This window comes from Symphalangus syndactylus, chromosome 3 (assembly GCF_028878055.3).
Source record: "Symphalangus syndactylus isolate Jambi chromosome 3, NHGRI_mSymSyn1-v2.1_pri, whole genome shotgun sequence".
In the NCBI taxonomy this organism is placed as follows: Eukaryota; Metazoa; Chordata; class Mammalia; order Primates; family Hylobatidae; genus Symphalangus; species Symphalangus syndactylus.
In genome coordinates this window covers 104,232,823-104,256,338 of record NC_072425.2, presented here as the reverse complement: position 1 = coordinate 104,256,338, position 23,516 = coordinate 104,232,823, and the positions used below count along the sequence as shown (strand labels likewise).

Genomic DNA, 23,516 nt, shown 5'->3' with positions numbered 1-23,516 from the left:
GGTCTCAAACTCCTGATGTCAGGTGATCTGCCCGCCTCGGCCTCCCAAAGTGCTGGGATTACAGGCATGAGCCACCACACCCAGCCCAACTCATATGATTTTTTTAAGAGTCCATCATCAATTTTTTATTTAAATTTTTATGTGTTTAGGAGGTGCAAGTGCAGATATCTTAAATGTGTATATTGCGTAGTAGAGAAGCCTTGGCTTTTAATATACCTATAACCCACATAGTAAACATTGTATCCAATAGGTAATTTTTCAATCCTCAACTCACTCCCACCTTCCCACCTTTTGTAGTCTCCAGGTGTCTATTACTGCATGCTGTATGCCTTTGTGTACACATTGTTTAGCTCCCACTTATAAGTGTTAAGTTTCTAAGTTATTTCACTTAGGATAATGGCCTCCAGCCCAAAAATGTCTTCATTATTTTCTATGGCTGGGTAATAAATATGAACATTTTCTTCATATAATCCTCCACTGATGGACACTTAGGTTGATTTCATATCTTTACTATCGAAAATAGGACTGTGATAGACATACAAGTGCAGGTATCTTTTTGATATAATTTCTTTCCCATTGAGTATATACCTAATAGTGAGACTGTTGGATCGAATGGTACTTCTATTTTCAGCTCTTTGAGAAACCTCCATACTATTTTCCATAGAGATTATACTAACTTACATTGCTACCAAGAGTACATAAGCATTCTCTTTTCTTCACATCCTTGTCAACATTTGTTGGTTTCAGACTTTTTAATAACTGCCATTCTAACTGGTGTGTGATGGTATCTCATTGTGGTTTTAATTTGCATCTCTTTGATAATTAGTGATGCTGAACGTTTTTTCATGTTTCTTGGCCACTTGTATGTCTTCTTTTGAAAAATGTCTGTTTATTTCCTTTGCCCACTTTTCAATGGTTTTTTTTTTTTCAGTGTTTGTTTTTTTGTTGAGTTGTTTGAGTTCCTTGAAGATTCTAGATATTAGCCCTTTGTTAGATTCATAGTTTGCAAATACTTTTTCCCTATTCTGTTTGCAATGTTGATTGTTTCTTTTGCTATGAAGAAGCTTTTAGTTTAGTTAAGTCCTGTTTGTCTATTTTTGTTTTTGTTGCATTTGCTTCTGGGGACTTAGTCATAAATTCTTTACCTAGGCAATGTCTAGAATAGTTTTTCTTTGGTTTTCTTTTAGGATTTTTATATTTTTGGGTCTTTTGTTTAGGTATGTAATCCATCTTGACTTAATTTTTGTATGTGGTCAGAGGTATGGGTCCAGTTTCATTATTCTACATATGGCTATCCAACTTTCCCAGCACCATTTATTGAATAGTATGTCATATCACCACTGCTTATTTTTATTGACTTGTCAAAGATCAGTTTGTTGTAATCATGTGTCTTTATTACTGGTTCTCTATTCTGTTCCCTTGATCTATGTGTCTATTTTTACACCAGTATTATGCTGCTTTGGTTACTATAGCCTTGTAGTAGAATTTGAAGTCAGGTAAAGTAATGCCTCCAGCTTAGTTCTTTTTGTTCAGGGTTGCTTTGGTTATTCAGGCTCTTTTTTGGTTTCATACGAATTTCAGGATTTTTTTTCTAATTCTCTGAAAAAATGTCATTGATAATTTGATAGGGATTGCATAGGATCTGTAGAATGCTTTGGACAGTAAGGTATTTTAATGATGGTGATTATTCCAATCCATGAGCATAGGGTGTTTTTTTCATTTGTTTATATCATCTACAACTTCTTTCATCACTGTTTTGTAATTCTTCTTATAGAGATCTTTCACCTCCCTGGTTAAATCTATTCCTAGGTATTTCCTCTTTTTTTAGCTGTTATAAGTGGACTCACCTTCTTGATTTGGTTCTCAGCTAGATCATTGTTGTGTAGAAACACTGCTGATTTCTGTATATTAATTTTGGACAGAAACTACTGAATTTATTTATCAAATCTAATAATTTTCTGGTAGAGTCTTTAGAGGTTTCTAGACATAATAACACAGAATCTGTAAACAGGGATAATTTGAGTTCCTTTTTTCCTATTTGGATGTTTTTATTTCCTTTTCTTGACTGATTGCTCTGGTAAGGACTTCCAGTACTGTGTTGGATAAGAGTGGTGAAAGTGGGCATCCTTGTCTTGTTCCAGTTCTTAGAGAGAATGCTTTCAACTTTTTACCATTAAGTATGAGTATGATGTTGGGTATGGGTTTGTCATATATGGCCTTTATTATGTTGAGGTATGTTTCTTTTATGCCTAGTTTGTTGAGTACTTTTATCATAAAAGAATGCCAGATTTTATCAAATACTTTTTCTGCATATATTGAGATTATCATATGTTTTTTGTCCTTAGTTCTGTTTATGTGATGTGTCCCATTAATTGATTTGTATATGTTGAACCATCCTTGTATCCCTGGGATAAATTCCACCTGATCGCGGTGTATTATGCTGTTGGATTCGAATTGCTAGTGTTATTTTGAGGATTTTTGTGCCTGTGTTCATCAGGGATATTGGTTTCTTGTTTTCTTTTTTGTTGTATCTTTGTCTGGTTTTGGTATCAGGGTGATATTGGCCTCATAGAATGAGTTACAAAGAGTTCCCCCCTCCTCATTTTTTAAAAATAGTTTCAGAAGGATTGGTATTAGTTCTTCTTTGCATGTTTGATAGAATTCAGCTATGAGTCCATCTGATCTTGGGCTTTTTTGTTGTTGTTGGGAGATTTTTTTTTATTACTGATTCAATCTCGCTATTTATTGTTGAGCTGTTCAGAAGTTTCTATTTCTTCCTGCTTCAATCTCAGGAGGTTGCATGTTTCCAGAATTTATCCATTTCCTTTACAGGTGACTTGATGCTTTTCTCTTAAAATTCCTTTTTTCACTTTGACATTAGATATTCTGAATACAACATGCTGTGGGGAAGTACTTTTTATACTTGCCTGGGGATTGCTGAGCCTCCTGTATCTAGCTGTGTAACTCTCTGACAGGCTTGGGAAGTTTTCATCAATTATTTTTTGAAATAGATTTTATAAACTTTTTGATCCCTTTTCCCCTTCAGGAAAACCAATAACTCATAAGTTCAGTAACTTTACGTAGTCCCAGTGTCTCAAAGACTTTGTTCATTCTTTTTTATTCTTTTTTCCTTATTTTTGTCTGAATGGATTATTTCCAAAGACTAGTCTTCAGCGTCTGACATTCTTTCTTCTGCTTGGTCCAGTCTGTTATTGAAGCTTTTACACTTATTTGTATTTCCTTCAATTAATCTTTTATTTCTAGAATGCCTGCTCAGTTTTTTAAAGATATCTATCTTAGCTTGGGTGAAACCCTATCTCTACAAAAATTTTAAAAATTAGCCAGGTGTGGCTGGCATGCACCTGTAGTCCTACCCACCCAGGAGGCTGAAGTGGGAGGATCGTTTGAGCCCAGGTGTTCAAGGCTGCAGTGAGCCATGATTACACTGCTGCACTTTGGCCTGGGCAACAGAGAAAGACCATGTCTTAAAAAAACAAACTATCTAGCTTCTTGTAAATTTTTCATTCATATACTGAATTGATTTTTGATTTCTCTGTATTGGTTTTCAGATTTCTTTTTCATCTAATTAAGCTTCTTCAAAATCAATATTTTTAATTACTTATCTCGCATTTCAAGGAATTCTTGATTGGAAACTTGCTAGACAATTGTTGTGGTCCTTTGGTGGCATCATATTTCCCTGCTTTTTCATATTTCCTGTGTCTTTCCATTGATATCTGCACATCTAATGTAGCAGTTGTCTGTTCTAATTTTTTGAAATTGTTTTTGTAGTAAAACATTTTTTCCTGAGTATGTATGTATTTTGTTGATTAAGATACTTTGGTTTTGGCTTTGGGTGCCAGCAGTAGTGTGATCTTTGTATAACTTCTTCAGTGGTACACAGGATCAGTGGTATCTGATTTCCTTAGTGACTTAAGGCATAGCTATTAGCTGCGGTTGTGGTGAAGTTTATCTGGGGACTTGAATGGCACATGAGCCAGTCTTTGGGCTCCAGTGGTGGCAGCAGCGGGGTGAGTGTGCCTGTTTTAGGCCCCAGAACAGTTGACACTGGCACCATGTTACTGGATTCTAGATGGCTTCTTCTTGGTCCCCAAGGTGGCTTGCTTGGAAGCTAGTAGTGGGAGCAGTGGACCAGCTATGTGGGTGTGTTCTCAGACCTCTGGGCAGCTGGTGTGGTGTGGGTGATGAAAGTAGCAGTAGAAAAGCAACCACCAGGACCCAAGCAGTCTGTGTTGATATTGCTGGAAGCTGCAACAGGCTGAGAAGCCTAGTCCGTAATCCCACAGCCACCCATAGCAGGGCAGTGGGTATTGTCCTAAGTGTGCTCAGGAGAGACTGGTATCCCATGTTCTTCCCCTAGATGGGTGGCAGGTGCAGCCATGTCAACTCGAACTTTGCCCAAGGGCAGGGGAAAGCCTAGCATTAAACTCTCAAAATGGCACCTTGGTCTTGCAACCAGTGAGGGCAGTGAGGCCCCTCCCAAGCAGGTAGCATGGGCAAGAAGCTGTGGGGAGTGTGGTCCACTTGTGTCTCAGTCTTATGCCACTCATTCCAGAACAGTGGTACTATTCTAGATATGCGTAGGAGAGCCTAGTTTCCCTGATCCTCCTTAGCAGCAGCTGCAGCCATGGAGGCCTGAACTTAGCCTGAGGGCAGGACACAACCCAGCATTAGACTCAAAATGGTGCTTTGGGCCTGCGTCCAGGGTCCAGGGAGGGTGGGGCACCTCCCAGGCAAGCAGTGTAGGCAAGATACCAGGGGGAGTGCAAGTGTAGTCTACTCACATCTCAGTCTCAACAGCAGCTTGCGGCAGGGCAGTAGGGACCCTCCCAGGGGGTGCACGGGAGTACCCAGCCTCTCCCTCTGTCTCCTAGAATCAGTGCAGCAGCAGCCGCTGTGTCTGTAGATCCCTAGTATCTAGACTCTCAGAATGGTGCCCAGCTGAGGCTGCTCTTGGCTTGGAGGCATGTGGGGTTCCCTTTCTGGAGCAATGTCTCTGAGCAGTCTTTAGGCACCTCTGTGTGTCAGGCCTGAGGCCCTAGTGGGTTGAGGGATTCTCTTGTAGCCAAGATTGTAAAAATCCATTTCAGAGCCCTGAGGTTTTCCCACACCCGGGAGCCTCTCCTGGCTCTCAGCTCCCTGCCAGCAAGCTGTCCCAAACTCTCTCGTTACTTACTTCTGGTGCTTCCCATGTCTTCTCTGGTGAATTCTCTCCTGGATGATCTGTTTGGAGTATCTGCTTACTATTCTGGTTCCTCTCCATGGAGGGCACATATACTCCTTGTGTCTAATCAGCCTCTTTGATCCCTCTCCCCTCCCATTATCTATTGTACTCATGTTTTTTTAAATTTATATTTTTGCATACCTGTTTAGAGACCAACTTATTTACCTGTTTATATTTGTATGTTTTTATTTACCTGTTGAGTGATTTTGATAAGTTTGGGTCTTTGTGTGTTTTGGGGCAGTTGGATTTGGTGGTGTCACTCCACATGTCATCATCTTCCAGGACGCCCTCTGAGGTCTGCTCCAGATTTGACCCATCTTACATGAACACACTATGTATGACCAGTATAAAATTTGTATTCATTATGTTCCCACCAATGAGAATCTACTGTACATAATTATGTATTGTTAAAATTAAGAAAATATGGAATAGAAGTAGATTGATTGTCCTGGAAGAGCTGTCCAGGAAAGCTTGAAATGTTGCTTTCCTTTTCTTTAATGATAACAAGCACAAGAAGCAAATAAGTAATAAATAAGTATAATTAAGCAATATCAAACACTCTTTAAAAATTGCTCTTTGCAGCATCCACGTAATTGATGAGTTGAATTGTGAAGCATTGGTAGGCTTCACAATTCCAAAATTGGAAGTTTCCATTTTGTTCTGGATAATTCAATACCTTTGTTCAATCTTTCCTCAATGTAAAATATTATCTTAAAAGATATAAAAAAGGATTGTAGAGTAGCCTGGGGTTTGGGGAATGTAGAAGCAAAATGAAAGAGCAGCTGAGCTTTTTCCATTGGTGAGGACAGAAGTGTGTTCAGGCTGCTTGTGTGTCTCCAACTTCAGGGATTTTGTAGTATCACCCTCTTTTCTACTCAGTGCTTCTCCAGTTCGCCCTCTATCCAAGACACTGCTGCAGAAGTTAATGAATGAGTGGACAACAAAAAATGAAGTGCAAGTATTTATCAGACATTACCGAATACATACATTATTGAAATAAAAAGCATGAGAAATTATATTAGCAAATGCATTTGGAGTTTACGGACCTCTAATTAAGAGTACAATACATTTGGATTCTCTCTCTTTTAAAACAGATTCTCCATGTATTCCTAAATATGACCCATCTTCCCTGGCAGCTAAATGTATTGCTGATGTCTTATTAAAGGGAACTCTGTAGCTTCTTCTTCCCTATAGCTCAGGTAGACAGCCTCAGGTTTGAAGTTCTGCATAGAGCCAGTGTAGCTGTTAGTGGCAAAATGACCCCCAGAGTAAACAAAGAAACATGACCAGTTACCCTCAGAGGGGATTACTTGTCTCACTTGTAAACCAAGTATCGGGAGAAGTAAGCCAGTAAGTGTGAAGTCAACCTCACCAGGAAGTATGGCATGGAGTCTTTTCCATAACTTAGGCTAGACATTCTGCTATGTGTTATGCCTGTTGATGTTTCCTTATCTTTATGAGAAAAGGAAACATGCCAGCCTTCTAGTAAAGGCCTTTGGATTAAATTCTCTGAAGGAAACTGGCCTCACCTAATAAACTCACCAGAACATAAAAGGACATGGAAAAAAAAATAAAACTAATGTGCTAATCAGTTCAATAAATGTTTGAAGCTGGCCTTAAATCAAATAAAAGACAGGAAAAGATGCCTTATTTCAGAGCTTTGAGACACAGAATGATGAGAAAAATTTCTCTTGTATTTGAATCACTGAGGGGAAAACAGTAGTCGATTCAGGAGAAGTCAAGAAATAGCAGTGGCAGTTTCTAAATAGTAGTATTTTCCTTTCTATCTTCTGCCAAAGTTGATGGAAGCTCTCATATGGCAAGGGGCTTGGTAACTTTGCCTTCTTTCTTATTAGCTGCATGACCAATGTGAAGCCTGACTCCTGAGTATTGGCAATTCTCCCCTCTATTCCTCCAGTTCACTGTACCCAGCCCTGGAAAAATTAGAAAGTAGGTGAAGGTTTTCTTTGTCAAACACCTATTAGCCTCAAATCCTGTTTGACCATCTGATCAGTGGAAAAGCCATGTAGATCATAAAATCACTTAATACCACTGTGCTAGTCATGTAATGCATGCACCTGTCTAGAAATGTGGCATTTTCAAAGGAAGCAGGGAAAACTTACATAAATACAGACATTTCAAAAGGTGAAATTCTAGCCGCAGTGAGCTCTGCATGGAATACGAATGCTTTGGGGTCAGTGCCAGTCTTGACATCTGTGATGGTTAATTTTATTTCAATTCACCTGAGTCACAGGGTGCCAGGCATTTGGCTAAACATCATTTCCAGGTATGTCTATGAGGGTGTTTCTGGATAGAATTAGCATTTAAATTGCTGGATTCAGTAAAGCAGACTGCCCTCCCCAATATGAGTAGGCATCATCAATCCACTGAGGGCCTGAATAAAACAAAAAGCAAAGGAAGGGAAAAATTTTCTCTTGTCCACCTGCTTGATCTGGATCATCAGTCTTCTCTTGCCTTTGGACTAGGATTTATACCATCAACTTCTCTGGTTTTCAAGCCTTCAGATTCAGGCTGGAACTTTAAAATTGACTCTCCTGCTTCTCAGGCTTTCTGATTCAGGCTAAACCACACCACCAGCTTTCATGAGTTTCCAACTGTAGACAGCAGATTGTAGAACATCACCTTCATAATTGCATGACTGCATGAGCCAATTCTTTATAATAATGAATAGAATCTTCTTCTTTTTCTTCTTCTTCTCTCTCTATATATTTAAATTATATTAATTTATATAATATTAAATATTAAATATAGAAATAATTTATATATTTAAATATATAAATTTGTATAAATATATACATATAAATATATTTATATGTATATAAAATATACATATAAATATATTTATATGTATATAAAATATACATATAAATATATTCCTATATACTTGTTTATATAAATATATTATTTTATATAAAAATATGTACTTGTTTATTATATATAAATATATACTTGTTTATATAAATATATATGGAATTCCTGTTAATTTTGTTAGATGTGATCATTTTATTGTCTATATATGGAAGAATATCCTGATTTTGTTGGTGATGCATACTCAATCATTGAAAGGTTGTACTTGTTCCTAGGTCTGCCATAACAAATCACTACAAACTTGGTGGCTTAAAATAACAGAAACGTATTATCTCAAAGTTCCAGAAACCAGAATTTTGACTGAAATGATGTTGGCAGGACTGTGTTCCCTCTGATGGCTCTAGGGGAGAGTCTATCTTTGCTTTTTCCAGCTTGTGTTAGCTCCTGGCATTCCTTGGCTTGTGGCTGCCAAGGAACTTGTATGTCAAATCTCCCTCTGGCTTTCTCTTACAAGGATGCTTATCCTTGGATATAGGGCCCACTGGGATAAGGGCCCACCAGGATGATCTCCTCATCTAAAGACTCTTAAGTTAATTACATTTGCAAAGACCCCTTTTCCAAATACGGTAACATTCCATCTTTTAACATATAAGGTAATATTGATAGGTTCTGGAGATTAGGGCATGGCTATATGTTTTTGGAACCACCATTCTATCTACTAAAGGGGTGACATATAAGAAGATCTAAAATTTACTTTTACGTGACTCAATAAAAATAAATATGGATGAAATAAATAAGACAAAAAGTTAATGGTTGATAAATCTAGGTGGTAGATACATGGGAGTACATTGTATTAGTCTAAAATTTTGTGCTTAGGATTTTCATACTAAGCCAAGTTTAAGTTCCTCATTTTGTCAAGAGAGTCTCATTTAGGGAGCTCTTTTAGTGTAGTGGGTCGAGTGGGTCGGAGCATGGGCTCTGGGGACAGAATGCCTGAGTTTGCATCCCACCAGGCTTGACTTTGAATAGCTGTGGGATCTTAGGTCAGTTACTTACTTTTTTCTTCTACAAAATGGGGATAATAATAATAATAATACTAGTTTCATCCATGTCCCTACAAAGGACATGAACTCATCATTTTTATGGCTGCATAGTATTCCGTGATGTATATGTGCCACATTTTCTTAATCCAGTCTATCGTTGTTGGACATTTGGGTTGGTTCCAAGTCTTTGCTATTGTGAATAGTGCCGCAATAAACATACGTGTGCATGTGTCTTTATAGCAGCATGATTTATAGTCCTTTGGGTATATACCCAGTAATGGGATGGCTGGGTCAAATGATATTTCTAGTTCGAGATCCCTGAGGAATCGCCACACTGACTTCCACAATAGTTGAACTAGTTTACAGTCCCACCAACAGTGTAAAAGTGTTCCTATTTCTCCACATCCTAGTGGGGGGAGGGGGGAGGGACAGCATTAGGAGATATACCTAATGCTAAATGACGAGTTAATGGGTGCAGCAAACCAACATGGCACATGGATACATATGTAACAAACCTGCACATTGTGCACATGTACCCTAAAACCTAAAGTATAATAATAAATAATAATAATAATAATACTAAATTCAGACAATTGTTATGAGAATGAAATGAAATAATGCTCATAAAGTGCTTGGCACATTGAAAGGACCTGATAAATATTAGCCACATTAATAATTATGCTGAGTCTTTTGGGATGTCCCCTTCCAACATTCCACTATTAGCTAAGAAAGACTCTCTTAGAAAGGGGGCACAGGGGATTCCCAGTTTGTGCGTGTGTTTGGGAGTGGGAAGCAGGAAGGGACGTAAGGTTTAAGGTATTTACACAGGTCACATGGGCACAGGACAAACCTGGGGCTGCAATGGGGTGATAGGGAGATTCTAAAAGCAAGGGGAAACCCTTGTAGACTTTTAGCCAATCTTCTACTAGCTATTGCTCAGCCCATTTCTTAGCCATAATGCTGATAGAATTAATGCAAATTCTAAAAATATCTATCATATCTAGAAAGCTGTTTCAATGCTAAGTGACTGACTCAACCTAAATGAAAACGTTATTTAACAGGACTCTATGCTTCTTGAAGAACAACTCCCCCTGCTCATAAGGAGGTTGCTGCTTTTGGAGTGTTAAAGGAGGCTCAGGTGTGATTTTGCCATTAGGGAATCCCATTGTTCCGACAGGGAGCTGAGCCAGCTTGCTCAGGTGAGTACTGTGGCTACTGCCGCCTTCTCCTCCCACACCTCAGGGTGCCAGCGCATCTACAAGAAATTCACACTTTATATTTAGGGTGTCATTTCATTTTTACATTAAGTGCATGAAGGCTTTCACTTGCCTCACATCTCACTTAGCATCATATTTCCCCTCAACCTGTTGCAGTCACCAAACCTGTGCAAGACCAGGAACAAAATAAATGAAAGAACTACAACAAAAAACGTAAAGATAAAGTTAGCAAGAGCAAAAGGGATGAAATGACATCCCTGCAGGGACATGTGGCTTTCTGAAAAGTCCAGATGCTCTTTTGAAACAAATCTTTGGAATTACTCCCTAGTGTTGTCACTGCTCCCCACTACATGAATTAAAACCGTAAGCAAAATAACAAGTCTCAAAGTTTAGGGTCTAAGCTACAAGGCTGAAACCCCTTGTGGAAGCAGTGCTACTAAAACTTTAATGTAACAAAGTCATCTGCATATATGATAAATCTGAGATCAGTTTTTCTAACAAGCTTCCAGGTTATAACAATGCTGCTGAACCACAGACCATACTTTGATTTGCAGGAGCGTAGAATAGCAGTTCTTAAATTTGGCTACACTTTGGGTTTACAGGTGCTGTGCAAAATAAAACTGATGCCACAGAGGTTCTTATTTGCCTTTAAGTGTGACCTGGTCATCATAATTTTTTTAACTTTTCATTTTAATTTTTATGGCTACATAATATGTGTATATATTTATGGAGTACATGAGATGTTTTGACATAGGCATAAAATGTGTAATAATCACATGATGTAAAATGGGGCATCCATCCCCTCAAGCATTTATCCTTTGTGTTACAAACAATCCAATTATATTCTTTTGGTTATTTTAAAATGTATGATTAAATTATTTTTGCCTATAGTCACCCTGTTATGTTATCAAATACTAGGTCTTATTCATTCTTTCTTTTTATTGTTTTTGTACACATTAACCATCCCACCTCCCCTTCCAACCCCCCATTGACCTTCTCAGCCTCTGGTAACCATCCTTCTACTCTATATGTCCATAAGTGCAATTGCTTTGATTTTTAGATCCCACAAATAAATGAGAATATGAAAAGTTTATCTTTTTGTGCTTGTTTTATTTCACTTAACATAATGACCTCCAGTTCCATCTATGTTGTTGCAAATGACAGAATCTCATTCTTTTTATGGCTGAATAGTATTACATCGTATGTAAGTACTACATTTTCTTTATTGATTCATCTGTTAATGAACACTTAGGTTGCGTTTGCCATATATGGCTTTTATTATGTTGAGGTATGTTCCTTCTGTATCCAGTTTTTTGAATATTTTTATTATGAAGGGATGTTGAAATGATCATATGGGTTTTTAAATCATTTATTCTGTTGATATGATGTATCACATTGATTGGTTTGCATATGTTGTGCCATACTTGAATACTAGGGATAAATTCCACTCAGTCATGATGAATGATCTTTCCAATGTTTTGTTGAATTTGATTTGCTAGTATTTTGTTGAGGGTTTTTGCATCAATATTCATCAGAGATATTGGCCTGTAGTTAGTTTTCTTATATTGATGTATTTGTCTGATTTTGGTATCAGAGTAATACTGACCTCAGAATGAGTTTGGAAGCATTCCTTTCTCTTCTATTTTTCATAATTGTTTGAGTAGAATTGGTATTAGTTATTCTTTAAATGTTTGATAGAATTCAGCAGTGAAGCCATTAGGTCCTGGGCTTTTCTTTACTGAGAGAGTTTTTATTACAGCTTTGAATTTATTACTTGTTATTGGTCTGTTCCAGTTTTGGATTTCTTCATGGTTCAATCTTGGTAGGTTTTATGCATCTAGGAATTTAACCATTTCTTCTAGGTTTTCAACTTTACTGGCATCTAATGATCTTGTCAATTTCTGCAGTATTAGTTGTAATGTCTCCTCTTCATCTGCAATTTTATTTGTTTGGATCTTCTCTCTTTTTTCTCAGTTATTTTGGCAGAAGTTTTGTCATCTTTGTTTAACTTTTCAAAAAACCATCTTTGTTTCATTGATCTTTTGTATTGTTTCCTTCTTTTTTATTTCATTTATTTCTGCTCTGATCTTTATTATTCCTTTTCTTCTACTAATTTAGGGCTTGGTTTGCTTTTGCTTTTCAAATTCTTTAATTTAATTTAATTCATTAGGTTGTTTATTTGAAGTTTGTCTTCTTCTTTGATGCCAGCACATATAGCTGTAACCTTCTCTCTTGGTACTGCTTTTGCTGTATCCCATAGGTTTTGGTATTTTGTGTTTCCTTTATCATTTGTTTCAAGAATATTTTCAATTTCCTTCTTATAATTTCTTCATTGACCCACTGGTCATTCAGGAGCATGTTGTTTAGTTTCCATGTACTTGTATGGTTTCCAAAATTCCTGTTGTTATTGATTTTCAGTTTTATTCCATCGTGGTCACAGAAGATGCTTGATATGATTTCAACTTCTTAAAACGTTTTAAGACTTGTTTTGTGACCTAACATATGGCCTATCCTTGAGAATGATCAATGTGCTGAGGAAAACAATGTTTATTCTGCAGCCATTGGATGAAATGTTCATAAATATCTATTAGGTCCATTTGGTCTATAGTAAAAATTAAGTCCAATGTTTCTTTGTTGATTTTCTGTCTGGAAGATTTGTCCAATGCTGAAAATGGAGTGTTGAAGTCTCTAAATACGATTGTATTGGAGCCTATCTTTCTCTTTAGCTCTAATAATATTTGCTTTATATCTCTGAGTGCTCCAGTGTTGGGTGCATATATATTTAAAATGTTATATCCTCTTGCTAAATTGACTCCTTTATCATTATACAGTGACCTTCTTTGTCTCTTCCTATAGTTTTTGTCTTGAAATCTATTTTGTCTGATATAACTATTCTTACTCTTTTGTTTCCATTTGCATGGAATATCTTTTTTCTTCCCTTTATTTTCAGTCTATGTGTGTCTTTATAGTTGTCTTTATTTGTGTTTCTTGTAGGTGACAGATCAATGGATCTTTTCATTGGGTACATTTAGTCTGTTTACAGTCAATGTAATTATTGATAAAGAAGTACTTACTCCTGCCATTTTGTTATTTGTTTTCTGGTTGTTTTGTGGCCTTCTCTTCCTTTTTAACTTTCCTCCTGTCTTTCTTTTAGTGAAAGTTTTTCCCTCTGGTGATATAATTTAGTTTCTTGCTTTTTATTTTTTTGTAGCCATCATATGTTACTATGTATGTTACCATGAGGCTTGCAAATAGTATTTTATAACCCATTATTTTAAACTGATGACAACTTAATACTCATTGCATAAACAAGCAAAGAGAAAATGAATAAAAGCTCTACACTTTAACTTTATCCTCCTACTTTTTAACTGTTTGTTGTTTCTATTTATATCTTACTATACTGCCTATGTCTTAAAAAGTTCTAGTTATTCTTTTCAATTGGTTCATCTTTTCATCTTTCTACTTAAGACATGAGTAGTTTACACACCATAATTACAGTGTTACAATATTCTTTGTTTTTCTTTGTGCTTACTATTAGCAGTGAGTTTTGTAGCTTCAGATGATGTTATATTTCTCATTAATGTTCTTTTCTTTTTGACTGACATACTCCCTTTAGCATTTGTAGTAGGATAGGTGTGGTGTTGATGAAATCTCTCCACTTTTGTTTGTCTGGGGAAGTCTTTAGTTTTCCTTCACGTTTGAAGAATATTTTCACCAGATACACTTTTCTTTTTCTTTTAGCACTTAATTATGTTGTGCCCCTCTCTTCTGGCCTGTAAGGTTTGCACTGAAAAGTCTGCTGCCAGACATATGGGAGCTCCATTGTATGTTGTTTCTTTTCTCTTCCTGCTATTAGGGTCCTTTCTTTATCCTTGACCTTTGGGAGTTTGATTATTAAATGCCTTGATGCAGTCTTTTGAGTTAAATCTGCTTGGTGTTCTACAACCTTCTTGTATTTGATATGGGTATCTTTCTCTAGGTTTGAGAAGTTCTCTGTTATTATCCTTTTGAATAAACTTTCTACCCCTATCTTTTTCTCTACCTTCTCTTTAAGGCCAACAACTCTTAGATTTGCCCTTTTGCGGCTATCTTCTAGATCCCGTAGGTATGCTTAATTGCTTTTTTATTCTTTTTTGTGGTTGTTTCCTCTAACTTTGTATTTTCAAATACTCTATCTTCAAGTCACTAATTCTTCTTCTGCTTGATCAATTCTCCTATCAAAAGACTCTGATGAATTCTTCAATATGCCAAATTCCAGAATTTCTGCTTTATTCTTTTTAGTTATTTCAATCTCTACTAAATTTGTCTGATAGAATTCTGAATTCCTTCTTTGTGTTATCTTGATTTTTCTTTGAGTCTCCTCAAAACAGCTCTTTTGAATTCTCTGTCTGAAAGGTCACATATCCGTTTCTCCAGGATTTGTCCCTAGTGCCTTATTTAGTTCATTTGGTGAGGTCATGCTTTCCTGGATGGTCATGACACTTGTAGATATTTGTCTGTGTTTGGGCATTGAAGAGTTAGGTATTAATTGTAGTCTTCTCAGTCTGGGCTTGTTTGTACCCATCCTCCTTGGGAAGGCTTTCCATATATTCAGAAGGACTTGGGAGTTGTGATCTAAGCTGTATGTGCTTTAGGGGCCACCCCATGCCCAATAATGCAGTGGTTCCTCCAGACTCATAGAGGTACTGCCTTGATGGTCTTGGATAAGATTTAGAAGAATTCTGTGGTTTACCAGACTAAGACTCTTGTTCTCTTTCCTTACTTTCTCCCAAAAAGAGCCTCTCTCTCTGTTCTGAGCCACCTGGAGCTGGCAGTGGAGTGACCCAAGCACCCTTGTGGCCACCACCACTAGCACTGTGCTGGGTGAGACCCTAAGTCACCACAGCATTGGGTGTTGCCCAAGGCTTACTATAACCTCTCGTTGGCTGCAGCTTATGCTCGCTTAAGGCCCTAGAGCTCTACACTTAGCAGGTGGTAAAGCCAGCCAGGCCTGTGTTCTTCCTTTCAGGGTGGTGAATTCCTCCACTCCCCACGCAGGTCCAGAAGTGCCATCTGGGAGCTAAGAACTAAGAGCAAAAACCTTAGAATTCTATGTGGTATTCTAATGTGCTGCAGCTGAGCTGGCACTCAAGCCGCAAGGCACAGTCCTTCCCACTCTTCCCACCCCTTTCCAAACAGAGAGGAGCCTCACCCTGTGGCCACCACTACCATAGGCTCATGAGAAGTAATGCCAGACTACCTCTGATGTTCCTTGAGGGCCTAACAGCTCTTCAGTCAGCTTGTGGTGAATGCTGCCTGGTTTGGGACTCACTTTTCAGGGGAACAGGCTCCCCTCTGGCCCAGGGCAGGTCCAGAAATGCCATCCAAGAGCCAACTCCTGGAACTGGGGACCCTGAGTGTCCTCTTGGTGCTCTATCCCCCTGTAGCCAAGGTGGCACCTAAGGTGCAAGACAAAGTCCCTTTACTTTTCCCTCCTCTGTTTTTCACGTGAAAGGCATCTTGCCACCTAGCCACCAGATTTGGAAATAGGCTGAGTCTCACCTGAAGGCAGCAAGTCTCAGAGGCTCACCCAAGGCCCTCACCATGATACCTGGATATCACTGCTGGTTATTCAGGCCCCAGGGACTCTTTAGTTAGGAGATAATGAATCCTGCCAGGAGTAGGTCCTTCCTTTCAAGGCAGTGGGTTCTCTTCTGGTCTCAGGTATGCATAGAAATGTTGTCCAGGAGCTAGAGCCTGGAAAGGGGACCTCATGGCTCTGACTGATGTCCTATCCTGCTGTGGCTGAGCTTATCCAAGATGCAAAACAAAGTTTTCCCCATTATTCCATCTCCTCTCCTCAAGTGGAGGGAAACGGTCTCTTTTGGAGCCACAAGCTGTGCAGCCTGGGGTTAGGGGAAGGGTGATGCCAGCACTCCCTTAGCTTCCCCTGACTGATGTGTCATTAGGTCACGTGCCCTGCTTAGCCCACTATCACTGTCTCTGGGCCCAGTTCAGCACTAGGGCTTGTCTAGGAGTTGTAGTCCCGGTGGCCTAGACTGCCACTGTAGCCCATGGTGGCAAGGCTTGCAGGAACTCAAGTTTAGACTGCTGGGGGTCAGTGATTCCCTTCTGTTTAGGGCTAGATTAAATACTCCCTCCATGGGTGAGCATCAGCTAAGTTTCATCCAGTTTTTTTCTTTTATAATAGGACAGCACTGAGCTAAATGCCTCATAATTGCTGCACTCTCTCTCTCCCCAGTGCACAGAAAAGCTCTCTGCACCATGCCACTGCTGTCACAGGATGAGGGAGGGGTGGTGTCAGTGATTCAAGACTGTTTTACCTACCTCTTCAGTGCCTCTCTCAGTGATATAAAGTTAAAACCAGAATGTAAGACCTAAAATCATAAAAACCCTAGAAGACAGCCTGGGCAATACCTTTCAGGACATAGGCATGGGCAAAGACTCCATGACTAAAACACCACAAGCAATGGCAACAAAAGCCAAAATTGACAAATGGGATCTAATTAAACTAAAGAGCTTCTGCACAGCAAAAGAAACTATCATCAGAGTGAAGAGGCAACCTACAGAATGGGAGAAAATGTTTGCAATGTATCCATCTGACAAAGGGATAATATCCAGAATCTACAAAGAACTTAAACAAATTTACAAGAAAAAAACAAACAACCCCATCAAAAGTGGGCAAATGATATGAACAGACACTTCTCAAAAGAAGACATTTATACAGCCAACGAACATATGAAAAAATGCCCATAATCACTGGTCATTACAGAAATGCAAATCAAAACCACAAGGAAATACTATCTTATGCCAGTTAGAATGGTCATCATTAAAAAGTCAGGAAACAACAGATGCTGGAGAGGATATGGAGAAATAGGAATGCTTTTACACTGTTGGTGGGAGTGTAAATTAGTTCAACCATTGTGGAAGACAGTGTGGCAATTCCTCAAGGATCTAGAACCAGAAATACCATTTAACCCAGCAATCCCATTACTGGGTATATCCCGAAAGGATTGTAAATCATTCTACTATAAAGACACATGCACACGTATGTTTACTGTGGCACTGGTCACAATAGTGAAGACTTGGAACCAACCAAAATACCCATCAGTGATAGCCTGAATAAAGAAAATGTGGCACATATACACCATGGAATACTATGTAGCCATAAAAAGTATGAGTTCATGTCCTTTGCAGGGACTTAGATGAAGCTGGAAACCATCATTCTCAGCAAACTAACACAAGAACAGAAAACCAAACACTGCATGTTCCCACTCATAAGTGGGAGCTGAACAATGAGAACGCATGGACACAGGGAGGGGAACATCACACACTGGGGCCTGTCAGGGGGTGGCGGACTAGGGGAGGGGTAGCATTAGGAGAAATACCTAATGTAGATGACAGGTTGATGGGTGCAGCAAACCACCATGGCATGTGTATACCTATGTAACAAACCTGCACATTCTGCACCTGTATCCCAGAACTTAAAGTATAATAATAATTTTTTAAAAAACAGGTACTGTGAATGCTCACCTGATTTTTTGTTCTTATGAAGGTGCTTTTTTTTTTTTTTTGCAGACAGTTGTTAGATTAGTGTGTTTGCAGGGGTTGGGGGACAATCAGTGGAGACTTCTATTCTGCCTTCTTGCTCTGCCCCTTACCAATCCTGTACCTTGAATTTTTAAATGCACCCTGATATTTCTAATTGCCCCTTAATTTCTAAGCAAAGTTTGACAATAACTGGTGTAGAGTTTTTTTTATTTTCTTGAATTCTTGGAGGGCCAGAAACAAAGTGCTTGGTTCAATACTGAGTGACTCTACTGGCTGAATGTTGCTTTTCAATAATAAAATTGCCTGGGACCCACTACTGGTAGTTCAGATTTAATTAGTTTAGGGAAGGGCCCAAACATCAGAATATTTCAAACCTCAGCTAATTCTCATATGCATCCAGGTTAGGACTCATTATTTAAGATATTTCAAGAAGGAATTGGAAAAACACCTTTAATTGTCATAGGAAAAACAGACATAGCTTACAGGGAGAAAATGTGATGGTTCTAAATATATATATATATATAGGGTAGCAACTGCTTGCTTTGGTATTTTGTAATAACAAATCTAACATTTTGGTAGATGATGGTGGGGACTGAAATAGCATTAAACATGAGGTTGGATTACCACATCCACATTTAAACCTTCTTTAATCTACTTATTTTCAGAGCTCAAAAATAGCACAATGTTTTGAACATAGTGGATACACAGTCAATATTTAATGTCCTATCAGATAAAGGCAATATTATAACATTCCTGGGATGATTTCCATACTGAAATAATAAAAATATGGCAACAATGAGGATGTATTATAATATAAAGCATTATATATTATGCAACCAAAAACACTCATATCACACTTTTAAACTAGGAGAGAAAGTTGTGTCATTCTCAATATGGTAATCTATCTAAAACCAGCATTTAACAACATAGTTAATAGGGAGACTAGAGGCATTTATATAAAAGTCATTATGAGGCAAGGATACTCATCATTATTGAATATTGTTATGGTAGTTCTACTGAATGCAACCAGACTAGGGAGGAAAAGGAGTAAAGGGCTTAACTCTTGGGAAGGGAAAAAAAGATTGTTATTTGCAGATGATATAATAGACTGCCTAGAAAATTAAAGAAAATTAGTTGAAGATCTGCTAAAAACCAATGAAAAAGTCCACTGTGAATATTACATAGAAAATAAATATGGACAAGTATTAGTTTTCCTGTATATCAGGAGGTGCAAACTCAAATGTCTTTAAAGGCTAGGTAGGTAACCTAAATGCGTGACCTCTCCTTGTGTGGGCAATATGCTGTTCACAATAGCAAGAAAAATATAAACTAGCTGACTTAACAAGAAACACACAGAGTCTTTATGCTGAACCTATGAAAATTGAGCAAATAAAGAAATATATAGTATGTTTTTAGATCACTTGGAGAACAAACAGGCGATACTAGCCAGGAATGTTTAGAATAATGAGTGTAATAAGGGAGAACTTTGGCTATCCCTACCAAATATTAAAATGTATGTGACAACTGTGGCAATTGAGATGGAGTCTTCCATTTCTGTTTTACTTGTTTACCTGTTTGATGAAAGAACAGGTAGATCATTAGAACAGAAAATAAGAAACAAAAACAAAGGCAAGTGTAGATAAAATTCTAGCCTATGTCACATTCATTCATTTATTTAAAAATAATGCTCTAAGCACTATTCTAGTCACTGAGGATACAACAGTGAATATGGTAGACAAGAGTCTGTTTCTCTTTGTATTCTGATTGGAGAGATAGACAATGCTCTTTTTCTGTCTCTCACATACATGCATATATATATAATTTATAAGATATGTATATAATATATATATAATAAATAAGAAAAATAAAGATAATTCATGTAGGGTGGTATAATTTTGACTTGAGGAAGTGACATTTAATCTGATAAGTGAATGGCTAGAAGAAGTGAGCCATGAAAATGCAGGGGAAAGAAACTTTCGTTTTTTTTTTTTTTTATTATACTTTAGGGTTTTAGGGTACATGTGCACAATGTGCAGGTTTGTTACATATGTATCCATGTGCCATGTTGATTTCCTGCACCCATTAACTCGTCATTTAGCATTAGGTGTATCTCCTAATGCTGTCCCTCCCCCCTCCCCCCACCCCACAACATTCCCCGGAGTGTGATGGTCCCCTTCCTGTGTTCATGAGTTCTCATTGTTCAATTCCCACCTATGAGTGAGAACATGCGGTGTTTGGTTTTTTGTCCTCGTGATAGTTTACTGAGAATGATGTTTTCCAGTTTCATCCATGTCCCTACAAAGGACACGAACTCATCATTTTTTATGGCTGCATAGTATTCCATGGTGTATATGTGCCACATTTTCTTAATCCAGTCTATCGTTGTTGGACATTTGGGTTGGTTCCAACTCTTTGCTATTGTGAATAGTGCCGCAATAAACATACGTGTGCATGTGTCTTTATAGCAGCATGATTTATAGTCCTTTGGGTATATACCCAGTAATGGGATGGCTGGGTCAAATGGTATTTCTAGTTCGAGATCCCTGAGGAATCGCCACACTGACTTCCACAATGGTTGAACTAGTTTACAGTCCCACCAACAGTGTAAAAGTGTTCCTATTTCTCCACATCCTCTCCAGCACCTGTTGTTTCCTGATTTTTTAATGATGGCCATTCTAACTGGTGTGAGATGGTATCTCACTGTGGTTTTGATTTGCATTTCTCTGATGGCCAGTGATGATGAGCATTTCTTCATGTGTTTTTTGGCTGCATAAATGTCTTCTTTTGAGAAGTGTCTGTTCATCTCCTCTGCCCACTTTTTGATGGGGTTGTTTGTTTTTTTCTTGTAAATTTGTTTGAGTTCATTGTAGATTCTGGATATTAGCCCTTTGTCAGATGAGTAGGTTGCAAAAATTTTCTCCCATTGTGTAGGTTGCCTGTTCACTCTGATGATAGTTTCTTTTGCTGTGCAGAAGCTCTTTAGTTTAATGAGATCCCATTTGTCGATTTTGGCTTTTGTTGCCATTGCTTTTGGTGTTTTAGACATGAAGTCCTTGCCCACGCCTATGTCCTGAATGGTAATGCCTAGGTTTTCTTGTAGGATTTTAATGGTTTTAGGTCTAACATATAAGTCTTTAATCCATCTTGAATTAATTTTTGTATAAGGTGTAAGGAAGGGATCCAGTTTCAGCTTTCTACATATGGCTAGCCAGTTTTCCCAGCACCATTTATTAAATAGGGAATCCTTTCCCCATTTCTTGTTTTTGTCAGGTTTGTCAAAGATCAGATAGTTGTAGCTATGCGGCATCATTTCTGAGGGCTCTGTTCTGTTCCATTGATCTATGTCTCTGTTGTGGTACTAGTACCATGCTGTTTTGGTTACTGTAGCCTTGTAGTATAGTTTGAAGTCAGGTAGCGTGATGCCTCCAGCTTTGTTCTTTTGGCTTAGGATTGACTTGGCGATGCGGGCTCTTTTTTGGTTCCATATGAACTTTAAAGTAGTTTTTTCCAATTCTGTGAAGAAAGTCATTGGTAGCTTGATGGGGATGGCATTGAATCTATAAATTACCTTGGGCAGTATGGCCATTTTCACGATATTGATTCTTCCAACCCATGAGCATGGAATGTTCTTCCATTTGTTTGTATCCTCTTTTATTTCATTGAGCAGTGGTTTGTAGTTCTCCTTGAAGAGGTCCTTCACATCCCTTGTAAGTTGGATTCCTAGGTATTTTATTCTCTTTGAAGCAATTGTGAATGGGAGTTCACTCATGATTTGGCTCTCTGCTTGTCTGTGATTGGTGTACAAGAATGCTTGTGATTTTTGTACATTAATTTTGTATCCTGAGACTTTGCTGAAGTTGCTAATCAGCTTAAGGAGATTTTGGGCTGAGACAGTGGGGTTTTCTAGATATACAATCATGTCATCTGCAAACAGGGACAATTTGACTTCCTCTTTTCCTAATTGAATACCCTTTATTTCCTTCTCTTGCCTGATTGCCCTGGCCAGAACTTCCAGCACTATGTTGAATAGGAGCGGTGAGAGAGGGCATCCCTGTCTTGTGCCAGTTTTCAGAGGGAATGCTTCCAGTTTTTGCCCATTCAGTATGATATTGGCTGTGGGTTTGTCATAGATAGCTCTTATTATTTTGAGATATGTCCCATCAATACCTAATTTATTGAGAGTTTTTAGCATGAAGGGTTGTTGAATTTTGTCAAAGGCCTTTTCTGCATCTATTGAGATAATCATGTGGTTTTTGTCTTTGGTTCTGTTTATATGCTGGATTACATTTATTGATTTGCGTATGTTGAACCAGCCTTGCATCCCAGGGATGAAGCCCACTTGATCATGGTGGATAAGCTTTTTGATGTGCTGCTGGATTCGGTTTGCCAGTATTTTATTGAGGATTTTTGCATCAATGTTCATCAAGGATATTGGTCTGAAATTCTCTTTTTTGGTTAAGTCTCTGCCAGGTTTTGGTATCAGGACGATGCTGGCTTCGTAAAATGTGTTAGGGAGGATTCCCTCTTTTTCTATCGATTGGAATAGTTTCAGAAGGAATGGTACCAGTTTCTCCTTGTACCTCTGGTAGAATTCAGCTGTGAATCCATCAGGTCCTGGACTCTTTTTGGTTGGTAAGCTATTGATTATTGCCACAATTTCAGAACCTGTTATTGGTCTATTCAGAGATTCAACTTCTTCCTGGTTTAGTCTTGGGAGGGTGTATTTGTTGAGGAATTTATCCATTTCTTCTAGATTTTCTAGTTTATTTGCATAGAGGTGTTTGTAGTATTCTCTGATGGTAGATTGTATTTCTGCGGGATCAGTGGTGATATCCCCTTTTTCGTTTTTTATTGCATCTATTTGATTCTTCTCTCTTTTCTTCTTTATTAGTCTTGCTAGCGGTCCATCAATTTTGTTGATCTTTTCAAAAAACCAGCTCCTGGATTCATTAATTTTTTGAAGGGTTTTTTGTGTCTCTATTTCCTTCAGTTCTGCTCTGATTTTAGTTATTTCTAGCCTTCTGCTAGCTTTTGAATGTGTTTGCTCTTGCTTTTCTAGTTCTTTTAATTGTGATGTTAGGGTGTCAATTTTGGATCTTTCCTGCTTTCTCCTGTGGGCATTTAGTGCTATAAATTTCCCTCTACACACTGCTTTGAACGTGTCCCAGAGATTCTGGTATGTTGTGTCTTTGTTCTCACTGGTTTCAAAGAACATCTTTATTTCTGCCTTCATTTCATTATGTACCCAATAGTCATTCAGGAGCAGGTTGTTCAGTTTCCATGTAGTTAAGCGGTTTTGAGTGAGTTTCTTAATCCTGAGTTCTAGTTTGATTGCACTGTGGTCTGAGAGACAGTTTGTTATAATTTCTGTTCTTTTACATTTGCTGAGGAGAGCTTTACTTCCAACTATGTGGTCAATTTTGGAATAGGTGTGGTGTGGTGCTGAAAAAAATGTATATTCTGTTGATTTGGGGTGGAGAGTTCTGTAGATGTCTATTAGGTCCACTTTATGTAGAGCTGAGTTCAATTCCTGAATATCCTATTTAACTTTCTGTCTCATTGATCTGTCTAATGCTGACAGTGGGGTGTTATAATCTCCCATTATTATTGTGTGGGAGTTTAAGTCCCTTTGTA

General features: G+C 38.1%; 1 protein-coding gene across 2 annotated transcripts in view; it reads right to left on the bottom strand.

The window, feature by feature from the left end:
• Nucleotides 1–6,190: 6,190 nt before the first annotated feature.
• Nucleotides 6,191–23,516, bottom strand: part of LOC129479473 (26S proteasome complex subunit SEM1) — a 100,176-nt gene continuing 82,850 nt past the window's right edge. For both annotated transcript variants that reach the window (XM_055272637.2, XM_055272636.2), the window contains exon 3: nucleotides 6,191–7,176. In XM_055272637.2, coding sequence (XP_055128612.1) covers nucleotides 7,149–7,176 — 28 coding nt within the window. In that variant the 3' untranslated portion in view covers nucleotides 6,191–7,148. The remainder of the gene's footprint in view (nucleotides 7,177–23,516) is intronic.